Source organism: Xenopus laevis, chromosome 4L (genome assembly GCF_017654675.1).
Source record: "Xenopus laevis strain J_2021 chromosome 4L, Xenopus_laevis_v10.1, whole genome shotgun sequence".
In the NCBI taxonomy this organism is placed as follows: Eukaryota; Metazoa; Chordata; class Amphibia; order Anura; family Pipidae; genus Xenopus; species Xenopus laevis.
This window is the reverse complement of record NC_054377.1, coordinates 114,772,345-114,792,861: the sequence shown is the minus strand read 5'-3', so window position 1 is coordinate 114,792,861 and position 20,517 is coordinate 114,772,345. Positions and strand designations below refer to the sequence as shown.

The window sequence follows — 20,517 nt, the reverse complement described above, 5'->3', positions numbered from 1 at the left end:
GTTCGGTGCCCACGAGTAAATCGACCACTAAAAGTCTGAATGGAGCATTGAATATAGGACTTCAACTGCTTTTACTTGCAGAAGTTTTGTATTAGAGTTTTTTAATGGTTTTTACATGTGATAAATCTCGATTTTGTGAAGGCCTATTTATTAAAGGTTGGATTTTAGTAGTTATAGAGGTTTTTGAAAATAATACTGAATGATAAAAAAATACAAATACCTCTAAAACCTTCCAGTTGTTGTTGTTTTTTCTTTGTAAAAATTATGTTTTCCAGTTTTTGGAATATGGCTTTAATACTAAGCATAGAAGTAACTTTAAGTAACTCTAATTCATAATTTAGCATTTGTATTGTGCAATAAGAGCAGTGACATGTTTGCATCTGTAAGTGTTTTTCAATTAGTTACAGTACATTTGTGACCTGTCTTAAAGGGCTCACTGCAAATTACATTTGGTATTTTTCTCACAGTGTATTTGCTCTGAATTTTCTGAATCATTAATGGAAAACATCCTTTTAGTTTTGCAAATAGAAATGGGCTTTTAGAACAGTGTTCTTTTCTGGACTGTTCATCAATAGCATTTCTTGGAAAACCGCTTATATGAGGGAAAGATAGTGTATAAAGGTAGTGGAATTAAGGGTTCGGTGACTATCTGCAATGAAATATAGATGTGGAGATAGAATTACTTGGAGTAGGAAGGGGGGTAGGGGTGAAAAGCAGGGGAGACAAAGGTAGTGTCCTCCTTCTCAAGCAGCTGGTGTATGATATGGGGTAGTTTGGTTGCATTTCAGATGTTTTATTTCCAGCACCTTTTTCAATAAAGTAAACAAGAGAAGAAAAGTAGAAGTAAATGTCAGGTTATAAGTAATGAAGAGAGAAGTAGAGGTCATGTCAAAAGCTGCCAAAGGAAGAGAGATCTTAATGGGATACTGTCATGGGAAAACATGTTTTTTTCCAAAATGCAGATTTTTTTATATTCAATTTTACATATTGTCAGTTTCCCAGCTGCCCCAGTCATGTGACTTGTGTTTGCACTTTAGGATGGAATTACTTTCTGGCAGGCTGTTATTTCTCCTACTTAATGTAACTGAATTGTTCTCAGTGGGACCTGATTTTACTATTGAGTGCTGTTCTTTGATCTTCCAGGGAACTGTTATCTTGTGTTAGGGAGCTTCTGTCTCGTTACCTTCCCATAGAAAAAACATGTTTTCCCATAACAGTATCCCTTTAAAAAATTGCCAAGGGGAGAGAATGGTGGGAATGGGGCTTCCCAGACAAGTTTGAGTGAGACTATCTTTACTTCTACTTGCCCATCTAAGTGCAGCAGAATTTGGATGGCCAGAATGGCAGTGGCCCATTCACTCTGCAGAGTTATTTAGGCCAGCATTTTGGTTGGGGTAATGTTTATAATTAAACTGTCATTTACAGGTATGTTTTGAAACTATTAATGTTGTTAAAAGCTGCTGCATTTCAATTTCACCCTGGGCTGTTTGTGTCTTTATTATACAATTATAAAGGCTATTTAATCTACCATATATACTCGTGTATAAGCCGACCCGCGTATAAGCCGAGGTACCTAATTTTACCTAGGAAAACTGGGAACCTGTATTGACTCGTGTATAAGCCTATACTACACTTTTGCCTGCACAGCTACATTTTACTAAAAGCTGCTCCCCCCTCCCCCTGCAAAAAAAGTAGCCACACTGTCTTCTCAGTGCTGAGCTCAGCCTCAGCTCTTTCTTCCTAGTGTCAAAAGCACTGCTCTGCAGCAGAACAGCTTCCTTCCCCTCTCTCTCTCCTACAGTAGTGTAGCGTAGTGCTCCCCAGGCTTACCGTACTATGCCTGAGGGAGAAAGCGATCACTGACAGGGAGAGCAACGGCTGTTTTTGCATTGAGAAGGCGCCATTGAAGAAGGGCACCGCACCTCTCTTAGCGCATGGGCGCCGGAACGTAACATGCGCAATGTCATGACATCATGGCCGCCAGTTTTCTGCCTGAAACTGCACTCAGCCTGCTCTATCGCGCATGGATCAGAGTGAGTTAGGCGCGCACGCCTGTCATGCTATTCAGCCTGTCCCAGCACTTCAGCAGCATTACTCAGAATGCTATACTGTACATCTTTGCTGTGCGGACAGGCACAGGAAATAGTGACCGAGCACGCAGCAGGGGAGAGACTCGCGTATAAGCCGAGGTAGACTTTTTCAGCACATTTTCAGTGCTGAAAAACTCGGCTTATACGCGAGTATATACGGTATGTTTAAATTTTTTCCTCTTTTCTTTGTATGGGGTGCTTTTTTAAACCTCCCAAAATAAGTATAATTAATTTTCATAATGTGTCCACATGTTTAAATGTGATTTGATGTATCTACATTCTTCTTCTCTGTTTAATCATTTTTATGATTTTATGATATTTTTTATGATTTTAAGACTTGGTTTGTATAACAATGGGAAATGTGGTATACTTACCATTGAAATTTTCCTTTCCATTAGTCTGTAATGCAGCATGTGGAGAGAGGGTTAATTTGAATCTTTAAAAATCCCATAGAGCCCCTCCCACCCATGTTATAATCACACACTACAATTGACGCGAATACACATTTATTCGGGTCGGGCATATTTGTGATGCCATAAAGACTAATGGAAAGGAGCATTTCAATGGTAAGTATACCAATTTTCCAATTCCATGACATCCTACAGGCAGCGCATGGAGAGAAATGTTACCTTCTTTGATTCTGGGAGAGACTTATGAACTGTTTGACTGTATCGCTTGGAGCACCTTGCTACTGAAGGCTGTATCTTGAGAGGATGTAAAGTTTTTCGTATTTAGCAAATGTGTGCAGATTGGACCATGTAACTGCTTTACAGATCTCCTGTCTGTCTTGTTGATAAACCGAGCAAAACTACCTACAGTTGGCATTTTGTCTGGTTGCCATCAAATCTATCTGAGGATAGCCCCATCTTCTTGTCAGTTGACAAACTCATCGTGGACGAGAATCTTATATCCCTGGAGGACTATAGGAGGATAAATCTGACAGAGAGTCCACCAAGTTCTTTAGACTGACCAACACTCTCATCCTTCTGTCTAGGCCTGAGCTCCTCTGATTTCAAACATTCAGTATTGGAAATATCTCATCCATGCTTTTGCCCACAGCACCACTTCTATGGATGCTGTCATGTGCTTTAAGAGCTCCTCCGATTTCACACATTCAGTATTGAAAATCTCTCATCCATTCTTTTGCCCACAGCATCACTTCTATGGATACTGTCATGTGCTTTAAGACTCTCATTGCTTGCTGGATCACTATCACTTTGCTCTAGATTATTTTTTGAACTTCCTGAACAATTCTGTCTACTTTTTCTAAACCCTAAAAATTCTAAAGAATTGGATGTCTATAAATTTGACTTTTCTCTGTTTATAATTCATCTATGTACTCTGTAAAGTCTATTCCAGATGATCTTCCATTTCCTCCAAACTTGACACCTTGAGTAACCAGTCGTCCAGATAAAAAAATCCCCCTCTTTCTGAGAGCTGCTGTTAGGACCACAATTGTTTTAGTAAAAACACTTGGTGCTGAAGTTATCCCAAACAGCAGCACTCTGAACTGCAGATGTCTTAATTAAATGCCTTCTTTCCCTACGGTTACATCTTCCAACACCTTTTTTTGGATAAAGTTTTCCATCACTTCTTGAAAACTTTCTTCAACTTGAAATGATTGTAAAAACCTTTGAATTGGATGATGACAATTTGATAACCCATTTTTATTAAATTCAGCACCCACTTCTCCTATTGGTGGTACAAAAGAGAAAGTCTACCTCCTACTTGTTTGTAAGAAGGCCTGGCGTCAGAATTCCAGTCTCTTACTTTTGGCATTTTTTGCCTTGGTCCATCTTCTGCTGTCTTTGTGATTCTAGACTGGCTAGGTATTCTGAAACAAATCTGTTTCGTGAAGAATATCTAGATTACTTTGCTCTGGGTGAATTACTTCTAGACCTTTGATGAAAAAATGGTCTTTTGAAGGCTCTTTGTTTGTCTTGTGGCAAAGTTTTCACTTTCTCACCTTGAAGACTTTCAATAAGAGAATACAATTTGGATCCGAGAAATCTTCCTGCTTCAAAAGGTAAGGAGCATAAGCTATTCTTTGAAGCCACATCAGCTTTCTAGACCTTCACCCACCTGCGACCTACAGTAGACAATGCCATTTGACTGCTGAATCACAAAGCAAATCAGCAGCTAGCTTAATAAACCTCAGCAAATACAATATATCATCCCTAGATACTCTGGTATCAATATATTCCTCCACATTTTTGATCCAACATTTTAATGTTCTTGATACTGCCATTGATTCTGTATCAGGCTTTAAGACTGCTGCCGCTGCCATACAGGGTCTTCTGAGAGCCGTGTCTGCTCTTCTGTCCATAGGATCCTTCAGTCCTGATGTCTCCTCTACCAGAGTTTTTGTCCTTTTAGATAATCTGGTTATTGAAATATCAACTTTAGGGGGTTCTTTCCAGGATGATAAATCTTTCTTATGCAGCATCTGTTTAAATCATTTGGACAATTCTGGCCTCCTGATAGAACCCCTCCATTCCAATTCCATCATCTCTTTAATCACTGGATTAACAGGAAACTCATCATAACTTTGTTTGTAAAAATACAAGTGTATCTATGTGAGTATCCTTTTTCTTTTCTTTTGCTCTTGATCTTCCATCACTTTATTTACGGCTCTGATTAATCTTTGTGTCTTTTCTGGTGTAAAAAGAAACATTCTTTAGCATCCCTTTTAGTAGAAACAGAAGTAGAAGATGAAGATGAAAACTCTCCAAACTCTGTATCTCCTAAAATGATTAGATCATCATTCCTGTCTGAAGTAGATGGAACTACAGATTGTTTAATCTCCACAAAGGTCTGTGACATCCACCCTTTGAACCATTCAATAAAGTGTTCTGACTGTTTAACTTGATCTTCGCCCAAAATTGTTTTCAGGAAAAATTCAAATTAACTATTTGCTACCTGTCCTACCAGGAGGTACTGGAAAATAACTCTCTCTCAGTACCCTGTGCTATCAGAGAAACAAGATACTTAAAATAAAGTCCTGGTGTTTTGAACTCATTCATCCTAATATTAGTGATAATTTCTATTCTCCTTCCTTGAAACAAAAACATAAAAAACCAAGAAGTGTAGTGCATTGTAGCCTGGGTTTTCTACCTAATAATGCCCCCCCCCCCAACAGACCTGTCATCCTATTTTCTCCACTAATTCATTTCAAAGAATCTTGCATTTTCCAGTGCATTAAAAGAAACTGTCTCTGTAACTTTAACTTTAGTTTTAGAATATAGTGATTTATCATAGAAGAGAAAAAGAAAAGTTCCCGGGAGCAAATGTGAATTATTATTTTAAAAGAATGCTGTTTTCCATTTCATAAATTAAAGTGTCTGCTTCCCTCCTGAAATGATTAAAATCACTGAGTTAGAAAGCTACAATAACTAGCACAGGTATTTAATTAGTCGTGGCTTATACTGTCTGTGACACGTCTGAAGCATTTTGAAGAAAGGAAATTTTAGATATGTTTTGTAATTCTTCTATAAGATACAATGGAGAAAATGCCAAAACAGCAAGAATTTGATGGGGTTCTATTGTTGGTGCACCTCTAGATAGTAGTAGCGCTGTTATTTGAATAAAAGCATTGTGTTTCACTTGCATAGAAATGTTATCTTCGCTGCCATGCCATTTTTCAGAAATATCAATTTAACAAGGTTAGTGAGCATAATTTATTAGTCTTGCACTTGTATTAAGAATGCTCTCACACAGATAATTTAGTACCAATAAAACTCAGAAGCATGCAAAATATAAACTTCTGGCTTTAAGTAACATTCTTTATGCATGCAGGAATCTGTGATGTAATTATGAATACATAGTGCTGGTTGTTGAAATAAAAAATACTTTAGTACAAAATGTTAATAAAACCCAGTCTTTTAAATGCAATATTGTACTTTGAAATATTCCAAATTTTATTGATCTAGAAAGAAGTGAAAAAAGGATGCCATTTGCCTGCCTTGGAATATATATGTATGGGGTAATCAAATACTCGGATTATAATAAATTATTTCTCTCCATGGACCAAGTTTTCTACTGAAAAATGGCTTAAATGTAGAAAACATATTTTATTCTGATGTTTACACAAATATGTTCCATGCCTTCTTTTTTTTTTATAGTAAAGGGGGTATGATTAGTAATCTGATTAATTTAGAAAAATATAGTAGCAGTTAATGTAGTTGAAAATTATAGACACATTTCTGTTCTATTATGCACTTAAGACATTTGCCAGAGTTGTAATATATAGAAATATCTAATTTTTGTCCCAGATTATTTAAAGTTAATTTTCTTTGCTCAGTTTTCTATATCTTCCTTTGCATGCTGATATCTTAGCAATGTTATGCATTTGCTCTCCAGTGCTTTCTGTCCATACACTAGGATGGGACACATTTCTTATGAAAAGTTTTCTACTTTTGTTCATAACACTTGGAGGCCTATTTAATAAAGGTTAATTTTGGTGGTTTTAGAGGTTTTTGAAACCACAACTATACCCACTTTCTCTAAACCCACAAATGTCATGACAATTACTAAAAAATCCAAACTGAAAAAGCACAAAAGTGAAAAGTCGAAGAAAAGAAGCAAAAACTACAACTTTTTCATATTGTTGCACAATAACTACAACTTTTTTGTATTGTTGCAAAAAGCCATCATCAAAAAATACTGGGAAACCTCTAAAACTACAAATCAAAGAAAGATCTTCCAGTTGTGAAATGGACATCTGCAATCGACTTTTACATCATTTTGATTTTAGTGATTATAGAAGTTTTAGAAACCACAAAAAGCAATATATTAAAACACCCTAATATAAAAACACAAACAAATAAAGGCGCAGAACTAATCAGAATACTAATATGAAAACCCTAACATACTCCTGTTTTTTGCACAAATACAAACTAAAAAAACTGAAAACCACAAAAACCAAGATTTTACAATTGGAAAAGGACCAATCTTCATGACCTTGACAGCTTTTAGATGGTGATGTTTTTTCATTCAATACATTTATTTTTTGTGTGTTTTTTTTTTTGTCGTAAAAGATATGATTTGTGAAATTGAACAATATGTGAACATTACTAAATCAGCTCCTTAGTGTCATGTTCAAGGGTAGATCTGTTGTGCTTCTGCAGCGAATTCAGGGCAATTATAGACGGGGTTCTGATACTTTCCTGTGGATCAAATGGAAGTTAGGGAAGAATTGAGCAAAGGATGATCTCAAAGAACACTAGTCTCTTTCAAATGTATCTACTAAGTTACTATGTAGCTACAATATATATTTAAATTGGCCTATACAATTGTGTTGTTGAACCTGATCAAATTTTAAATAGAACTATGTCATTTTGGACGTTTTATTAGGAACAAATTCTATCAGTCATCTGGATCCTGCATGGATGCATGCTTTAATATATATTGCTTGATGATATTATACATATTCCTACCAGGAAAGCCAGAAGAGTGGTTTGTATGACTTCTCTAACAAGCACAATATCCAAGGCTCTTGTAATTTTAAGATCTACAGTTAGTTGGTATAAGTATCATTATATATAGTTTATATTGTATGCAAGTGTATAAATAGGTCTGTATAGGTATGTGTATATCATCTGGATATTTCCATTGCTTTGTCAAGTCACTATGATTTCATATTGTTTATTCACAGTTGCCTTCTGGTTTGCTTGTGCCTTCTATAAAGCAAGATGCCCTAAACCTCAGCTACAGGGACTCTCTCCTTTTTAGTGGTGCCAAAGGAACAACGATTTTTATGAAAGGAAATTCTGGGAATTTTTTAAATAATAATAATTTGCACAGATCCATCGTTTGGATGTGAGAGAGATGAACACTCTAAAATGAAGAAATTCTATTATATTAAAATGTATCAACCTAAGAATAAAAACTGCTTTTCTCATATTTCTGTCCCAAACTAAGGTACATTGAAAGGAATACAAGATTTCATTCCCCAGAATTCCCTTTACTGAAGCATTTACTTGCCCTGGTACCAGACTAATTAATACAATGGAATATTTGCTCCCTTATAGCTGAGGTTTAACGTAAAACCCTGATTTATAGAAGCCACAAAAATGAAAAAAGAGCAAATCAGGGTCAACTTTGAAAGAGCTACATTGATAGTGCTAAATGTTCACAGGCATCAGGGTCATTTTAATGTGTTGAAAGTTCAGCCTTTTTCATTAGCTCTCCTTCAGTAAACCTTTCAAAAGATCACCAATCTCATCATAAGATTTGTGATGTTGTTGCTCATCTGTATCAGTCTTAAAGCATTTTCTTTTAAAGGTACAACATGAAATAAAAGGCACCAGGAAGAAAACTTTAAAACAAGATAATTGCCCATAACCTATTATACAATTGGATAATAAATCCTATAGGCTTACAATGAAAAATATTGATCAAATCAGCCAAACTTGTAGCACATTTATCCGGATAAGCTTTTTACTGAACTTCATTTTATTTCTCATTGTTCCCCCCTGTTCCTATATCATCTGGATTTACTGTATAAAGAGGTACAGGTATGGGACCTGTTATCAGAATGTTCTGGACCTGTATTTTTCCAGATAATGGATCTTTCTGTAATTTAGATTTTCATATCTTAAATCTACTAAAAAATTATTTCAATATTAATTAAACCCAATAGGCTAGTTTTGCTTCCAATGAGGATTCTGTATATCTTTGTTTGGATCAAGTACAAGCTACTGTTTTATTATTACAGATTTTTTTTTTAATTAATTGGATAAATAACAAGGAGTCTATGGGAGTCTATTGAATAGTCTCCTATAATTAAGAACTTTCTGGATACTGGGTTTCCCTAAAACGTTATTAATATGGCTCCATGCCATTTCCCTTCCTTACAAGTGTATCTCTGCATTCCTTTGCTAGCTTGCAATAAAACCAAAACGAGCATTTGGATCAATTTCTTAAATTCCCAGCTCTTATTGAACATTTGGAAATCTATTTGACGAATCTGCTGCCCCATTGTTTTCACCTAAAAATGTTGGCTAGCATTGCAGTTGACCTAAATACTGTATGCGAATACTGTGTGTATATGAAAGGCCTATGTTTGAAGAATACATTAGTATGTTATAACCATGCACTTAATAAATGACCACACAAACTGCTGCTTGTGCAGAATTCTTAATGATTCAGTAAAAGTTATTGTGGATCTTTGTAGCTTCAAGATTAACTGCCTATAATGCATGACACCTGCTAAGAGCAGCAGCATATTTTGTGTTACGGCCATTTTTCTTCCAGGTCTGCATATTATTAGAGTCTAGTTTGAAGAATCTCTTTCTTTTTTAGCACTTAATTCAGGAGATAAAGTGCTTGCATCCTATATTGCATAGTTCAACACTCATTTTCTGATAATTGTCTGACAGAAGTTTAAACCTGGGTTTCCAAGAAAACAAAGCTTATAATAAGAACAAGAAATGCATTGTAATGTGAGAAGAGAAACACAAATTGCATGCAACCTTTTAGGGTGAGATCATCAATCAAATGTTTCAGAAACTGTAAGAGCTAAAGAATCCTTCAGCAGCAAAGCTGAAAAATAATAAACAAGCCTTATAGCACGTTTGGCCCAAAACATTAACACTGCAAGTCAAGGTACAACTCCTAAACACACTATTTCTGACCCAGTGCTGAAAACATCAAGGCATTATGACACTTGTGAAGACATTTTGTTTGTAACATTGATTTAGAAAATAATAGATTTCTGTAGCATAAACTGGGTAATGCAGGGTCTAAAGCTTTGATGGGGCCCAGGGCCATACAGGTTTAAGGAGAATCAAAATGCCTCAATAATAGTAACAAATTACAACCTAAGAATATTTCAGACTTGTATTTAACCATGTAAACAGGCGAAACAGTATTATTTGTTTTTGGTGCAGCATTATTACTATATAAAGCTGACATACAATATCTTCTTCATAAAATGGAGTGATTTTAGCAATTCAGAAAATACCAATTTACCTCTCTTGGTGATTCAGCCTTGATAAATTCGCAATAAATGTCAAAAGCTTTTGAAGAAATTTCATCAGATGTGGATGTCTTCAGATCTTCACAGGCCAACCAAAACTCTAGGTTTTCATCACTAAATTCAGATTTCAGGAACGCTCTAAATGCAGTCAGACCATCTAGATTTAAAGAGATGGGATGGACACTTTACTATTTAATATAAAAAAATTTCCTTTTCCACAACACAGTATGTTATTCTGCAAAGACTCTAATATGATATTTAATAAAAGGCATAAGGTTTGGCCAGGCGTAGTAACTCATAGCAACCAATAAGACGTTTCCTTTTAAACAAGTGACCAGCAAATTCTACCTACTGATTGGTTGCTATAGCAATTAAGACCAGTAGCAAACATTGCATCTTTTATTACGTAACCCTATAGTCTTAAGATGGCCATGCAGATTTAAGCTACTGATTTGAGTCCTTTATTCAACAGCTTATCTGCCCATGAAGATCCGATAGGGCTACCCAACCAATATCTGGCCAAAAATCAGCCATATGTTGATCTGGCAGGTTTGATCTTCACATTGGGTTGAGCATTACATATAGTTCTCACACTGATGGCCCCTAGTCCAGTTGTTGTAGGGCCAAAGGATCAGATCAACCTGATATTGCCCAACTTTGGTGGACATATGGTGGGGGGGATTCACTCATTTGGAAACCTTGCCAAACAAGCAGATTTTATAATCTATGGCCACCTTTAGTTTTAATGTGATTTTTTTCACACCTATTTAGGTTAATGCCTTTTTTTTCTGACTATAAGAAGAGGAAGATCAGTATGCAGCTGCCTATTGCTGGTTATTTCTTTTAGCTTCTGTAAAGTGTAGGAGTCTTTAGGAACTTCAGGGAGGTACTGTATGTTGGAATATACCGTTCATGCATGCATTGAAGACAAACATGGACCTTTAATGCTTGTGCAACCTTTGGAAAGCATCCCATTTTCCCTTCAGGCACTGAGTAGATTAACATTGGGTATTTTATTTGCCTGTGTTTTTGTTTAAGTAAGATAAAAGCTTGATGGTTTGTTAAATGAATTAAAAAATGATCTAGATCCTTTTGTTCTGTGTTCAGCTTTTGGCCAATCAGAAGTTTTTCCCCACGTGCGTGCAGTCGTTTATACATCTGCTAGAGGACAGTCATGACCAGAGCACAATAGCCAACTGTGTGTAGTTAACCAGAGGCATAAGATTTTCTGAGGGTGCCAGTACTGTAGTTACCTGGAACTGACTTAGCAAATAAAAAAGTAACGTAATTAGAATTCCAAATGCAGGATTTGACCTTCTATAAAGAGGCCCTGGTGCAAAGTGAGAACTTTATTAATCCTGTTGCCGTTCCTTTTAAAATGCTTTCAATTTTAGATGCCAGAAATGTATCCTTCCCTTCAGTTTTCTATGGTAATTGTAGCAATAACTTAACTCTTTGCATGCTATTGTTATTTACCAAGCAACTCCCAAAAGAAAAACAAAAAGGTAAAAATAAAAAGCATGGGGCTATCCATTTTGTGATAGTCTGTGTGCTGCATCAGAGATCACCTGATCAGAAATACTGCAGCACTAACTGTAACAAGAAGATGTGTGGGAGTAAAAGACTCATGCTGGACACACAGTCAAACGTCGGTACAATAGAGTGTTGTGTTTGGAACTGAGTTTAAAACAATGCCTATATACACACAATATATATGCATTTTTACGAGCTCATAAACCGTTTGTAAACACATTAAAAAATGCTCATGTATACAAGCACAAGAAGTAATGTACATAAAGGGTTATGTTATAAAAGGCACAAAGTTTAAACCAACCAATCAATCAGCAGGTAGCATTTACTGGCCACCAGTTTAAAAGCAGGAACCTTATTGGTTGCTATGGATTACTGCTCTTGGACAAACTTTGTGCCTTTTATTACATTTGGGGGATAGTAATGTACATAGCTGCTTCTTTTTAGAAGGATTCAGTAATTGAAACCACTGTAACAAACTGTTGGTGTCTTCAGGTCAATAACAGTCCATAACAGGCAAAGTACTGTACATATAGTGAATCATGTAACCCCTATTGTTAAATATAAGGATTATAAAAAGTCATCAAAGAGTTCCATGCTTTTATACAGGTCATGGGACTCCTGATGACGTCTAGTATCCTTGTATTTTACAACAGGGGGTTCATTATTTATTATAATACACACAGTTTAGTGAGTCATATAACTGATATTTACAGAAATTTCAGGGCTCTTGTGCAATATATATATATGTAAGTGTACGTGATTGTGAGTGTGTGTGTGTGTGTGTGTATTGTGACAATCTGGCTACCTGTACACAAAGTTTTTTAGGGAAATCAGCAATGGTAGGCAGGTAAGCATAGGACCAGGAGCATAAAGACAGGGACAATGCATCTTCAAGCAAAAACACAGGTTAATTCAGGCAAACTCTTCCCAACAAAAAGTCACAGGAACACAGTTCATTATCGTTTTAACATCACACATTCAAGACTTTTCCCCAATCTGGGGTTCTCACCATACAGGGTGGCTTCCACACTCTGGAATACTCTGGGCTTCACTGAGCCCTGCTGACATGATGATTATTATGAAATGGATTGTCTGATTTGCCTGTTCCTTCCAGAACACTAAAGCTTGCAGGGCCATACAGCAAAATTCTTTAAGCAGAGAAACCGTGCTCTGTTTAGTAACATCTCCCTTGCAGCTTTCATCTACTATTGGGGTGAAATTAAAGGCAAAACTCACCTTTTTACACATTTCTTTGGTCATTCTAACACAATTTAAATATACATTATATTAGTGTGTTATATCATTAATTTGCAAACATACTTATTTTAGGAATAACAAGCTATTCTGCTAAGTTACAATTGTCATAAAATCTTGCAGCATTAATGTCTTTAAAGGAGAACTAAAGCCCCCTTTAGCAAAAAGTCCCCACTGACCCACCTCCACTGCCCCCCCCCCGTCTCTCCTCTGCACAGTGTTACCATGACATGCAGAGTCAGCACAGTGAAGCTCACAGTATTCTTCGTAAAGTGATCATCTTATTGGCGCATGCTTCTTTGGAGCAATCTTCTGGTTTGTTGCAACAACGCATGTGCCAAAAGTAATGGAAACTGCCCAAGGGAAGAAGACCCTGAAGAATACCGAATTGCCGGTAGATGGTGCCCGTGAGCTCAGCTACGCTGACTCTTCATGTGCGGTTAGTATTTCTAGAGGGGACACAATTCAGAGGTAACACTGTGCAGGGGTGAGGCAGGGAGGGGGGCCAGTGAGGACTTTTGGCTAAAGGGGGGTTTAGTTCTCCTTTAAATACAGCAGCTATGAACCCTAATGGGGAAGAGGATGCACTAATGATTAGTAATATACTCACCACCAACATCTCTTAAGAGAGAACTTCAGGTACAGCACGAGAGATAGAATATGGGGTTTGGGTATATACAAACACAAATGATGATTCAATCATACAGGCTGATACATTAGATAGCTTTAAGAAGAGGTTGGATGTTTTTTAACAGGTGAGAGAATACAGGGTTATGGAAGATTATTATACAGGGACGAGTCCGTTTGCCATTTTGGGGTCATGAAGGAATTTTTTCTCCCGCTGAGGCAAATTGGAGAGGCTACACATGTTTTTTTTGCCTTCCTCTGGATAAACTGGCAGTTAGGCAGATTAAAATAGTTTTTGAACTTGATGGATGTTTGTCTTTTTCCAACCTTAATTACTAAGGGGCCCATTTACTTAGCTCGAGTGAAGGAATAGAATAAAAAAAACGTTGAATTTCGAATGGTTTTTTTTGGCTACTTCGACCATCAAATTGGCTACTTCGACCTTCGACTGCGACTTCCAATCAAACGATTCGAACTAAAACTCGTTCGACTATTCGACCATTCAATAGTCGAAGTACTGTCTCTTTAAAAAAAACTTCGACCCCCTACTTCGCCACCTAAAACCTATCGAGGTGCCATGTTAGCCTATGGGGAAGGTCCCCATAGGCTTTCTATAAATTTTTTGGTTGAAGAAAAATCGTTCGATCGATTTTTCGTTCGATCAAACTATTTGGGGTAAATCCTTCGACTTCGATATTTGAAGTCGAAGGATTTACATTCGGCAGTCGAATAGCGAGGGTTAATTAACCCTCGCTATCCAACCCTATGTAAATCTGCTACTTAGAGTATGACAGCTGCCACCAAATATAACCAAGAGCTCATTCCAGCGAAGCATTGCAGCTCCTTTAACAGCTTGTGTATAATATCTATGGCAACACCACAACCATTATGCATAATTACTTTGCCATCTACCGCTATTCCACTCAGCACAAAGGTTACATTAGTCTACGGTTACTGGTTTCAGTACAATAACTATAACAATTGGCATCACACAAGACTTCTTTAATAAGCGGGACCTGTGTATTTTAAAATACGCTGTAATTCCCTGGGAACTACTGTACATGAGAGTTAATAAGAAAATAAAAGAAAAAGGCACTTTATATGAAGGCTTATACAAATTCAGAAAGCTACTGTAATATCATTTACTGTAGATGAAGTAGCACATATTAAATTAGCAATTAGGTCTGGTTGGTCAAGGACTATACAATCAAATGCCTAATTGCCTATTAGTTCACAACTTCTTTTACTAAAAAGTCAGACCAATAGCAATAAGATGGTTTATTAAAACATAAACTGCTGTTTTGTTATGTTTTGCCCTATACAGCAACAGACTTCAGTTCATTAGCTCTGCAAACCAAAATTACTGTTTATGTTAACAGAAAAGCGGCACTCTGGAATCTATTCCTTGGACTGATAACGACAGCCCAAACTAATTAGAATTCTAAATATAAGGAAATGATTTCAAATATGCTTGCTATGCTGTTTTAATGGTACAAGCTTTCTCAAATCAAATAAAAGCAGATTTACGCTTACCTTTAAAACGCTGTCCCTCATGTTCCCACAAAGGGATACTTGGGTCTTGCACCCGTAATCAATACCTAGAGAAACTTATACTTTTTTATATTTTTTTTCCAGAACTCTGTTTTTGCCTGTAAATGTTTATACCACCATAGAAAGAGGCAAATTGTGCCAAAATAGTTGACTTTGTTATGCCCCATAAATATTTAAAAAGCTCAAACAAAGAAGCAGTAATGAAGCAAAGGCGCTTTTGCTCTGGACATGAAGATTTAGATTTATCTCACTTGCAAAACCAGTGCAGGTGTTAAAGGAAGGTGATCTGATTATGATAAATCTGCAGGGATATCTATATTTTTATGTGCTCCGCAAACTGTTAAAACTGCAATGTTCTAAATGCACCTGTTTCTATTTTTTCTAAAGTAGCTAATTTAACTTCCTTGTCCTCAATGCTCAACCTGTTTTATTAAAAGAAGCATAGAAAAATATTGTTTTCCAGTCTAAAATGGAGCATGGTGTTTCACTGCCATGCAAAATCCTGTATCATTTGCATTAAGAATAGCACAAACTGCTCACAAACACCTGCTCCTCTGCTTTCTCTCTCTTTGTTAAAATCTCTATCCTACAATTTATCATGCTAGTGCAGTTAACTCGGAAATTACAGATTCAGCGCTTACCTCTTATCATACAGATTTCTATTTTTCCACTTTTTAAATTAGCTTAATGAATAGTACCTATTCCTACTAACTCGCATACACGCTGCAAAAAAAGATAATCCAATTGGACATTTTTGAAACAATTTTGTTTTGCTTACAGAATTTTAATGCTTAGGCACACTATCCATTTAAAGGAATTGTTCAGAATAAAAATAAATAGATTTGTTTTCGATATAGTTAGTTAGCCAAAAATGTAATCTAAAGAGGCTGAAGTGACTGGATTTCTAACATAATAGTGAGAACACTATGCCCTTGGTTTCCACTGATTGGTTAAAAAATACAGTGAAATCGCGATTTTAAGCACCCTGATTTTGTTTCCCTGTATTTTACATTTTTGATGTGTGGTTCCACCAGTTTATAATGCATTTCAATGGGTGCATTTATCTGATTTTAAATCAAAATTTTGTTCTGATGTTCCCAAAAACTGCTTTTTCCCTCTATGAATGTTATTTGTGAAATAAATAGGTTTAAAATACTAACCAGATGTATCTTTTGCCTTGGTTCTGCCTGAAAATGGCCAATTCCAATTAGTCTGCTCCTTATACAGTCCTTATTGCTTTAGGTTGTGTATATGACTGACAGAGAGTCTTGCACATGCCCTCCATAGTGTAGCATTAACGCTGTTATCCCTTGTTATTAACACAGTAAATAAGCCTCCTGTGCTTATATACTTTCAGTATTTGAAGACAAATTTACATTAACACATTTCCCTGATTCCACAGCGAGGTTGGGCTGTCGAAGCCGGTCTCCACACTGTGGTTGGGCTATCGGAGCCGGTCTCCACAGCATGGTTGGACTGTAGAAGCGGGTCTCCACAGCGTCGATGGGCAGCTATGGGACCAGCATGGTAAGTGGTTAGTTGACCTTACCCTCTGAGCCAGGCAAAAACCACTCAAGGGGGCCTTTACAGAGCGGATTTGCTGCTAGGGAAGAGTGCATGGTATGTGGTTGTTGAGCTTACTGGCAGGGGCAGCTGAGGGCCCCCAGAGCACATGGGCAGGCTGACCTGCACTCCATTGTTATTAAAAGAAGGGTAAGGTTGGTATCTGGGATGGAATCAAATTGCCTACCATGTTAGCATCATAGTGCACCATATGGGCAGAGTAAATGGTAATTTGTAGCAATTCTGTAGGTCAAGTCTCCTGGCCAAGGGAATGTTTTATTGGTTTTGTTTTTTGTGCTCGTACAGTTTTTTAGCAGTGAACAATTTGGACTGATATGTCAGGCAACCTAGTAGGAAGTTCACCTTGCTATAACCTGTCCAACAATTATACATCCACAGGGGGGTAGCTGGCTATGCCGGCAATTGCACATGGTCATAGATTACTTAAAGGTATTTCAACGAAGGAATGTATTTAGTTATGTTTTGCATACCTATGATATTTAAAATATATATATATATATATATATATATATATATATATATATATATCATATATATACATATATATATATATCATATATATATATATATATATATATATATATATCATAGTTAATGGCTAATTTTATTCCATCCTGTGATACAAAATGTGTGATACATGTACAAAGGAAATGCTTAGATATATTGTGAATATTTAATTTTCATTATTTTTCTATGTTTTATTAACTAATAACCAATAGTTATAAAATTATGGTGGGGACAAACCCAACTGCTGGTTTTCAGTTGGGCTCGTTGTGGTAGGACCATGCCAAAGTACTGGACAGGTAAATTTAGAAGAGGGAGAAAGGAGGTTCTCTCCTGTGACTGCACAGTGGGTTGATACAGATGATACTGCTTGTGCTGTGGCCATTTTACCATTTCTGGCTCCTGGTGTTTCATTATGGTATGTAACAATGGGGTTCAATGGGATGGCTGAGGGTGAAGGGTCAATTGAGGAGTTCCCTTGTCTCCATTTTTCTGCGATTTTGTGACTTTTTCCACAAAATGAAGGCCCATTGATCTATTGCATTTAGTATGATAAAGACACAGAGAAAAAAATGCCCATTGGCTCACTAGCTTATTTTTGAGGAATTTCACCATTTAAAAAATTTTCAGCAAAAAGGGGGCTTCCCTTTCAAAGAGACATTTTTTTGGTGTTGAACAGATATACCAAGTCCAAAAATATAAATTCAAATGAATTATTTTAGATTTGTGGATGTACTTTTTTGAAAACTTCTGTAACCATTATGGAACTTATTTTAGTATTTCCTGTTCTTTAATTGGCCTTCCCAAAGTGCAAACTTTTCTGATCTTGACTCATTCTAAATCTTGAAACATTTGAAATAAGCTTCCAACAGAACATGAAGAGGCAGTGGTAGGCAGAAGAACTTTATTGTGCTTTTAGCAGCTGTGACATGAGAAGGATTGAGTGTGTGCTAAAAGCAAGCAGCCATTACTGAAAGTTGAACTATGACAGGTTCAATAATTATTTATTTCAAAATGGTAGCGGGCAGCGCAGTGCCAATAAGTACTTCTGGTAGACAAGAGAAATTAGCCTTACAGCTGCCATAAATTTGGTTACTACAAGCCCCCAATTTATTGATGGGCCTCTAACTTTTTTTTTCATTGTCCATAGTCACTTTTTGACCGTGAAATTCATTTTAAAAAAATTATACAGTGGTGTTAGAAAATATTTTATCTCCTGCCATACAAATATGATATAGAGAATGCTACAAATAGTTTAAAAATATAAAACAAGCCTTTTCGGAACCTGTAACATACTCTTAAAAAGATTTATTTCAATCAAATGTTTGAATTTCGCTTTCTTAACTGAAATAATGTTGAGCTTGCCCTGGACATTAAAGGGGATCCGTCACCCAAAAAAATATTCATAATCCTATTTAATCACATCAGTCAAAACAAATGAACAAAATGAACTTTAATTACACTACATAAATTATTTGAATCTTGTTTCCTTTAGTCTGGGAATTCATAATTATAGCAAGCAGACAGGAGCCATTTTGTGGACACTATTATTAAGACAAGCCTTGCATCATCCCAGAATCTTGTTTGTGCACCAGAATGGGAGACCTGATGTCCATCCTCATGCCCTGGCTACACAATTAATTAATTAAGATGAAGAGAGAGGGGGGGCTGTGTAGAATGCAGTAACATCTAGGAAGTGCTTAATAGAAAGTGAAAGTAATTGTCTGCCCCAACTCTATGACTAAAGCAATTGACAGCTGAGATTTTTAAATGAGTTTACAACAGCTATTAATGCTTTAATAAAAAATAGAAATTGGATTTCATATTCAATTTGAAAAGGACTTTTATTATTTTTGTGTCTGGGTGACAGGTCCACTTTAAGTGGGTTATTTATCAAAATACGAATCTTTCTGATGTTTTAAATAAAAAAATCTGACCAAAATTATAATTAACGATCTGCCCTTATTTATCAATAAAAAAATTCAAAAAATCAGTAGAAAAAGCCCAAAATGTTCGGATTATTGTACCAAACCCAGTGCAGACAATAATATCTGCAAATTGCAATTAGGACCTCTGCCATTGACTTCTACAGGATCTCGACAGATTGAAGATGGAGTATTTTTGGCTTTTGACTTTTTCACAGCCTCTGGGTATAATAAATCTCGAAAAAATTCAAGTTTTTTTTCTCTAGTAAAAATTTGGATTTTATAGTAAAAAACTCGAATTTTTCAAGTTTTTAGCATTTGGACTTTAATAAATAACCCCATTAAACACTCCAAAAATTACTAAGTAAAGTTTCCAAAGATTATAATTAGAGGCTCAAAAGATTGGTGTGTCTACAATAAAACCAATTTTAAAGTATATACAAAAAATCTGGGAATACCATTATACACATTTAAAATGAGACTTAAAACATATGTTATTGCATGTGGGAGAAGGGATCCCTCTCAGGTAAATACTTAACCTCACAGTCTGATATATATATCAGATGTGGGGGTAATGCATATACAATTAAATGTACAGGTTAACCATCTTATCCGTACTATTTGTGCACAGTAGAAAGCAAGTCATAAACATATGACATGTACAATGATGTTAAGCATGTTGATGTAGATGTGTCCCTGGAAAAACTGTGATGGACAAAGGTCATATACTGGTGTGGTAGCAATACCTTATGTAATACAATTGATACTCCAGCAGCTAAATGTAACTGCACCTGTTGCAGTGTATGCCTGGAGCTGCAGCTTTTATCTTGTTATATTCCCATTGTTCTGCTGCTTGGCTGCTGGGAGGAGGTAATATCACTCCAACTCACAGTGCAGCAGTAAAGAGTGGGAGACTGGGAGCACCTGTGAAACTAACAGCATGTCTAACCCCATGTCAGATTTCAGTGCAGAATGCCGCTGGAGCAGCACTATTAACTCATGTGTTTTGGAAAAATCATGTTTTCCCCTTGACAGAATCTCTTTAACAATGGAACAGCCTGGTGTTGCTATAACTTCTGGCTCCTTTGCAAAATGGGCTCACACCTAGTTTTTGGGTTTTCAACCATTTTTCACTACGGTTAACCTAACCTTTTTGAAAATATAAACTTCTATAAAGAAGTCATGTATTAGGATCAGTGAGTCACCTCTGGCTGCTCTAAATGTGCACGTAAGCTTCAAGAGGATGGATTCATAATTTGAGATATTGTGACTATGTCCTAGCATACCTAAATGGTTCTAGTGACTGCAGCTGCCTTATGCATTCACCTTATGCTAACCATGTACTATCTATTTTATTTCACAAAAAGCAGCAGTGTCCAAAAACCCCTGCTATCCAAAATTCCACACAGACTGGAATCATTTTATTTTGATGAGTATTTGTTCTATATTAAGTGACTGTGTTTTATTTAGT

At 36.3% G+C, this 20,517-nt stretch overlaps 1 protein-coding gene across 1 annotated transcript in view; it reads right to left on the bottom strand.

Annotated features, from left to right (window-relative positions):
• The window catches only part of LOC121403093 (regulator of G-protein signaling 21-like), a 71,642-nt gene that overhangs the window by 8,518 nt on the left and 42,607 nt on the right, over positions 1-20,517 (bottom strand). The window contains exon 3 of the mRNA XM_041590661.1: positions 10,062-10,225. Coding sequence (XP_041446595.1) covers positions 10,062-10,225 — 164 coding nt within the window. The remainder of the gene's footprint in view (positions 1-10,061; positions 10,226-20,517) is intronic.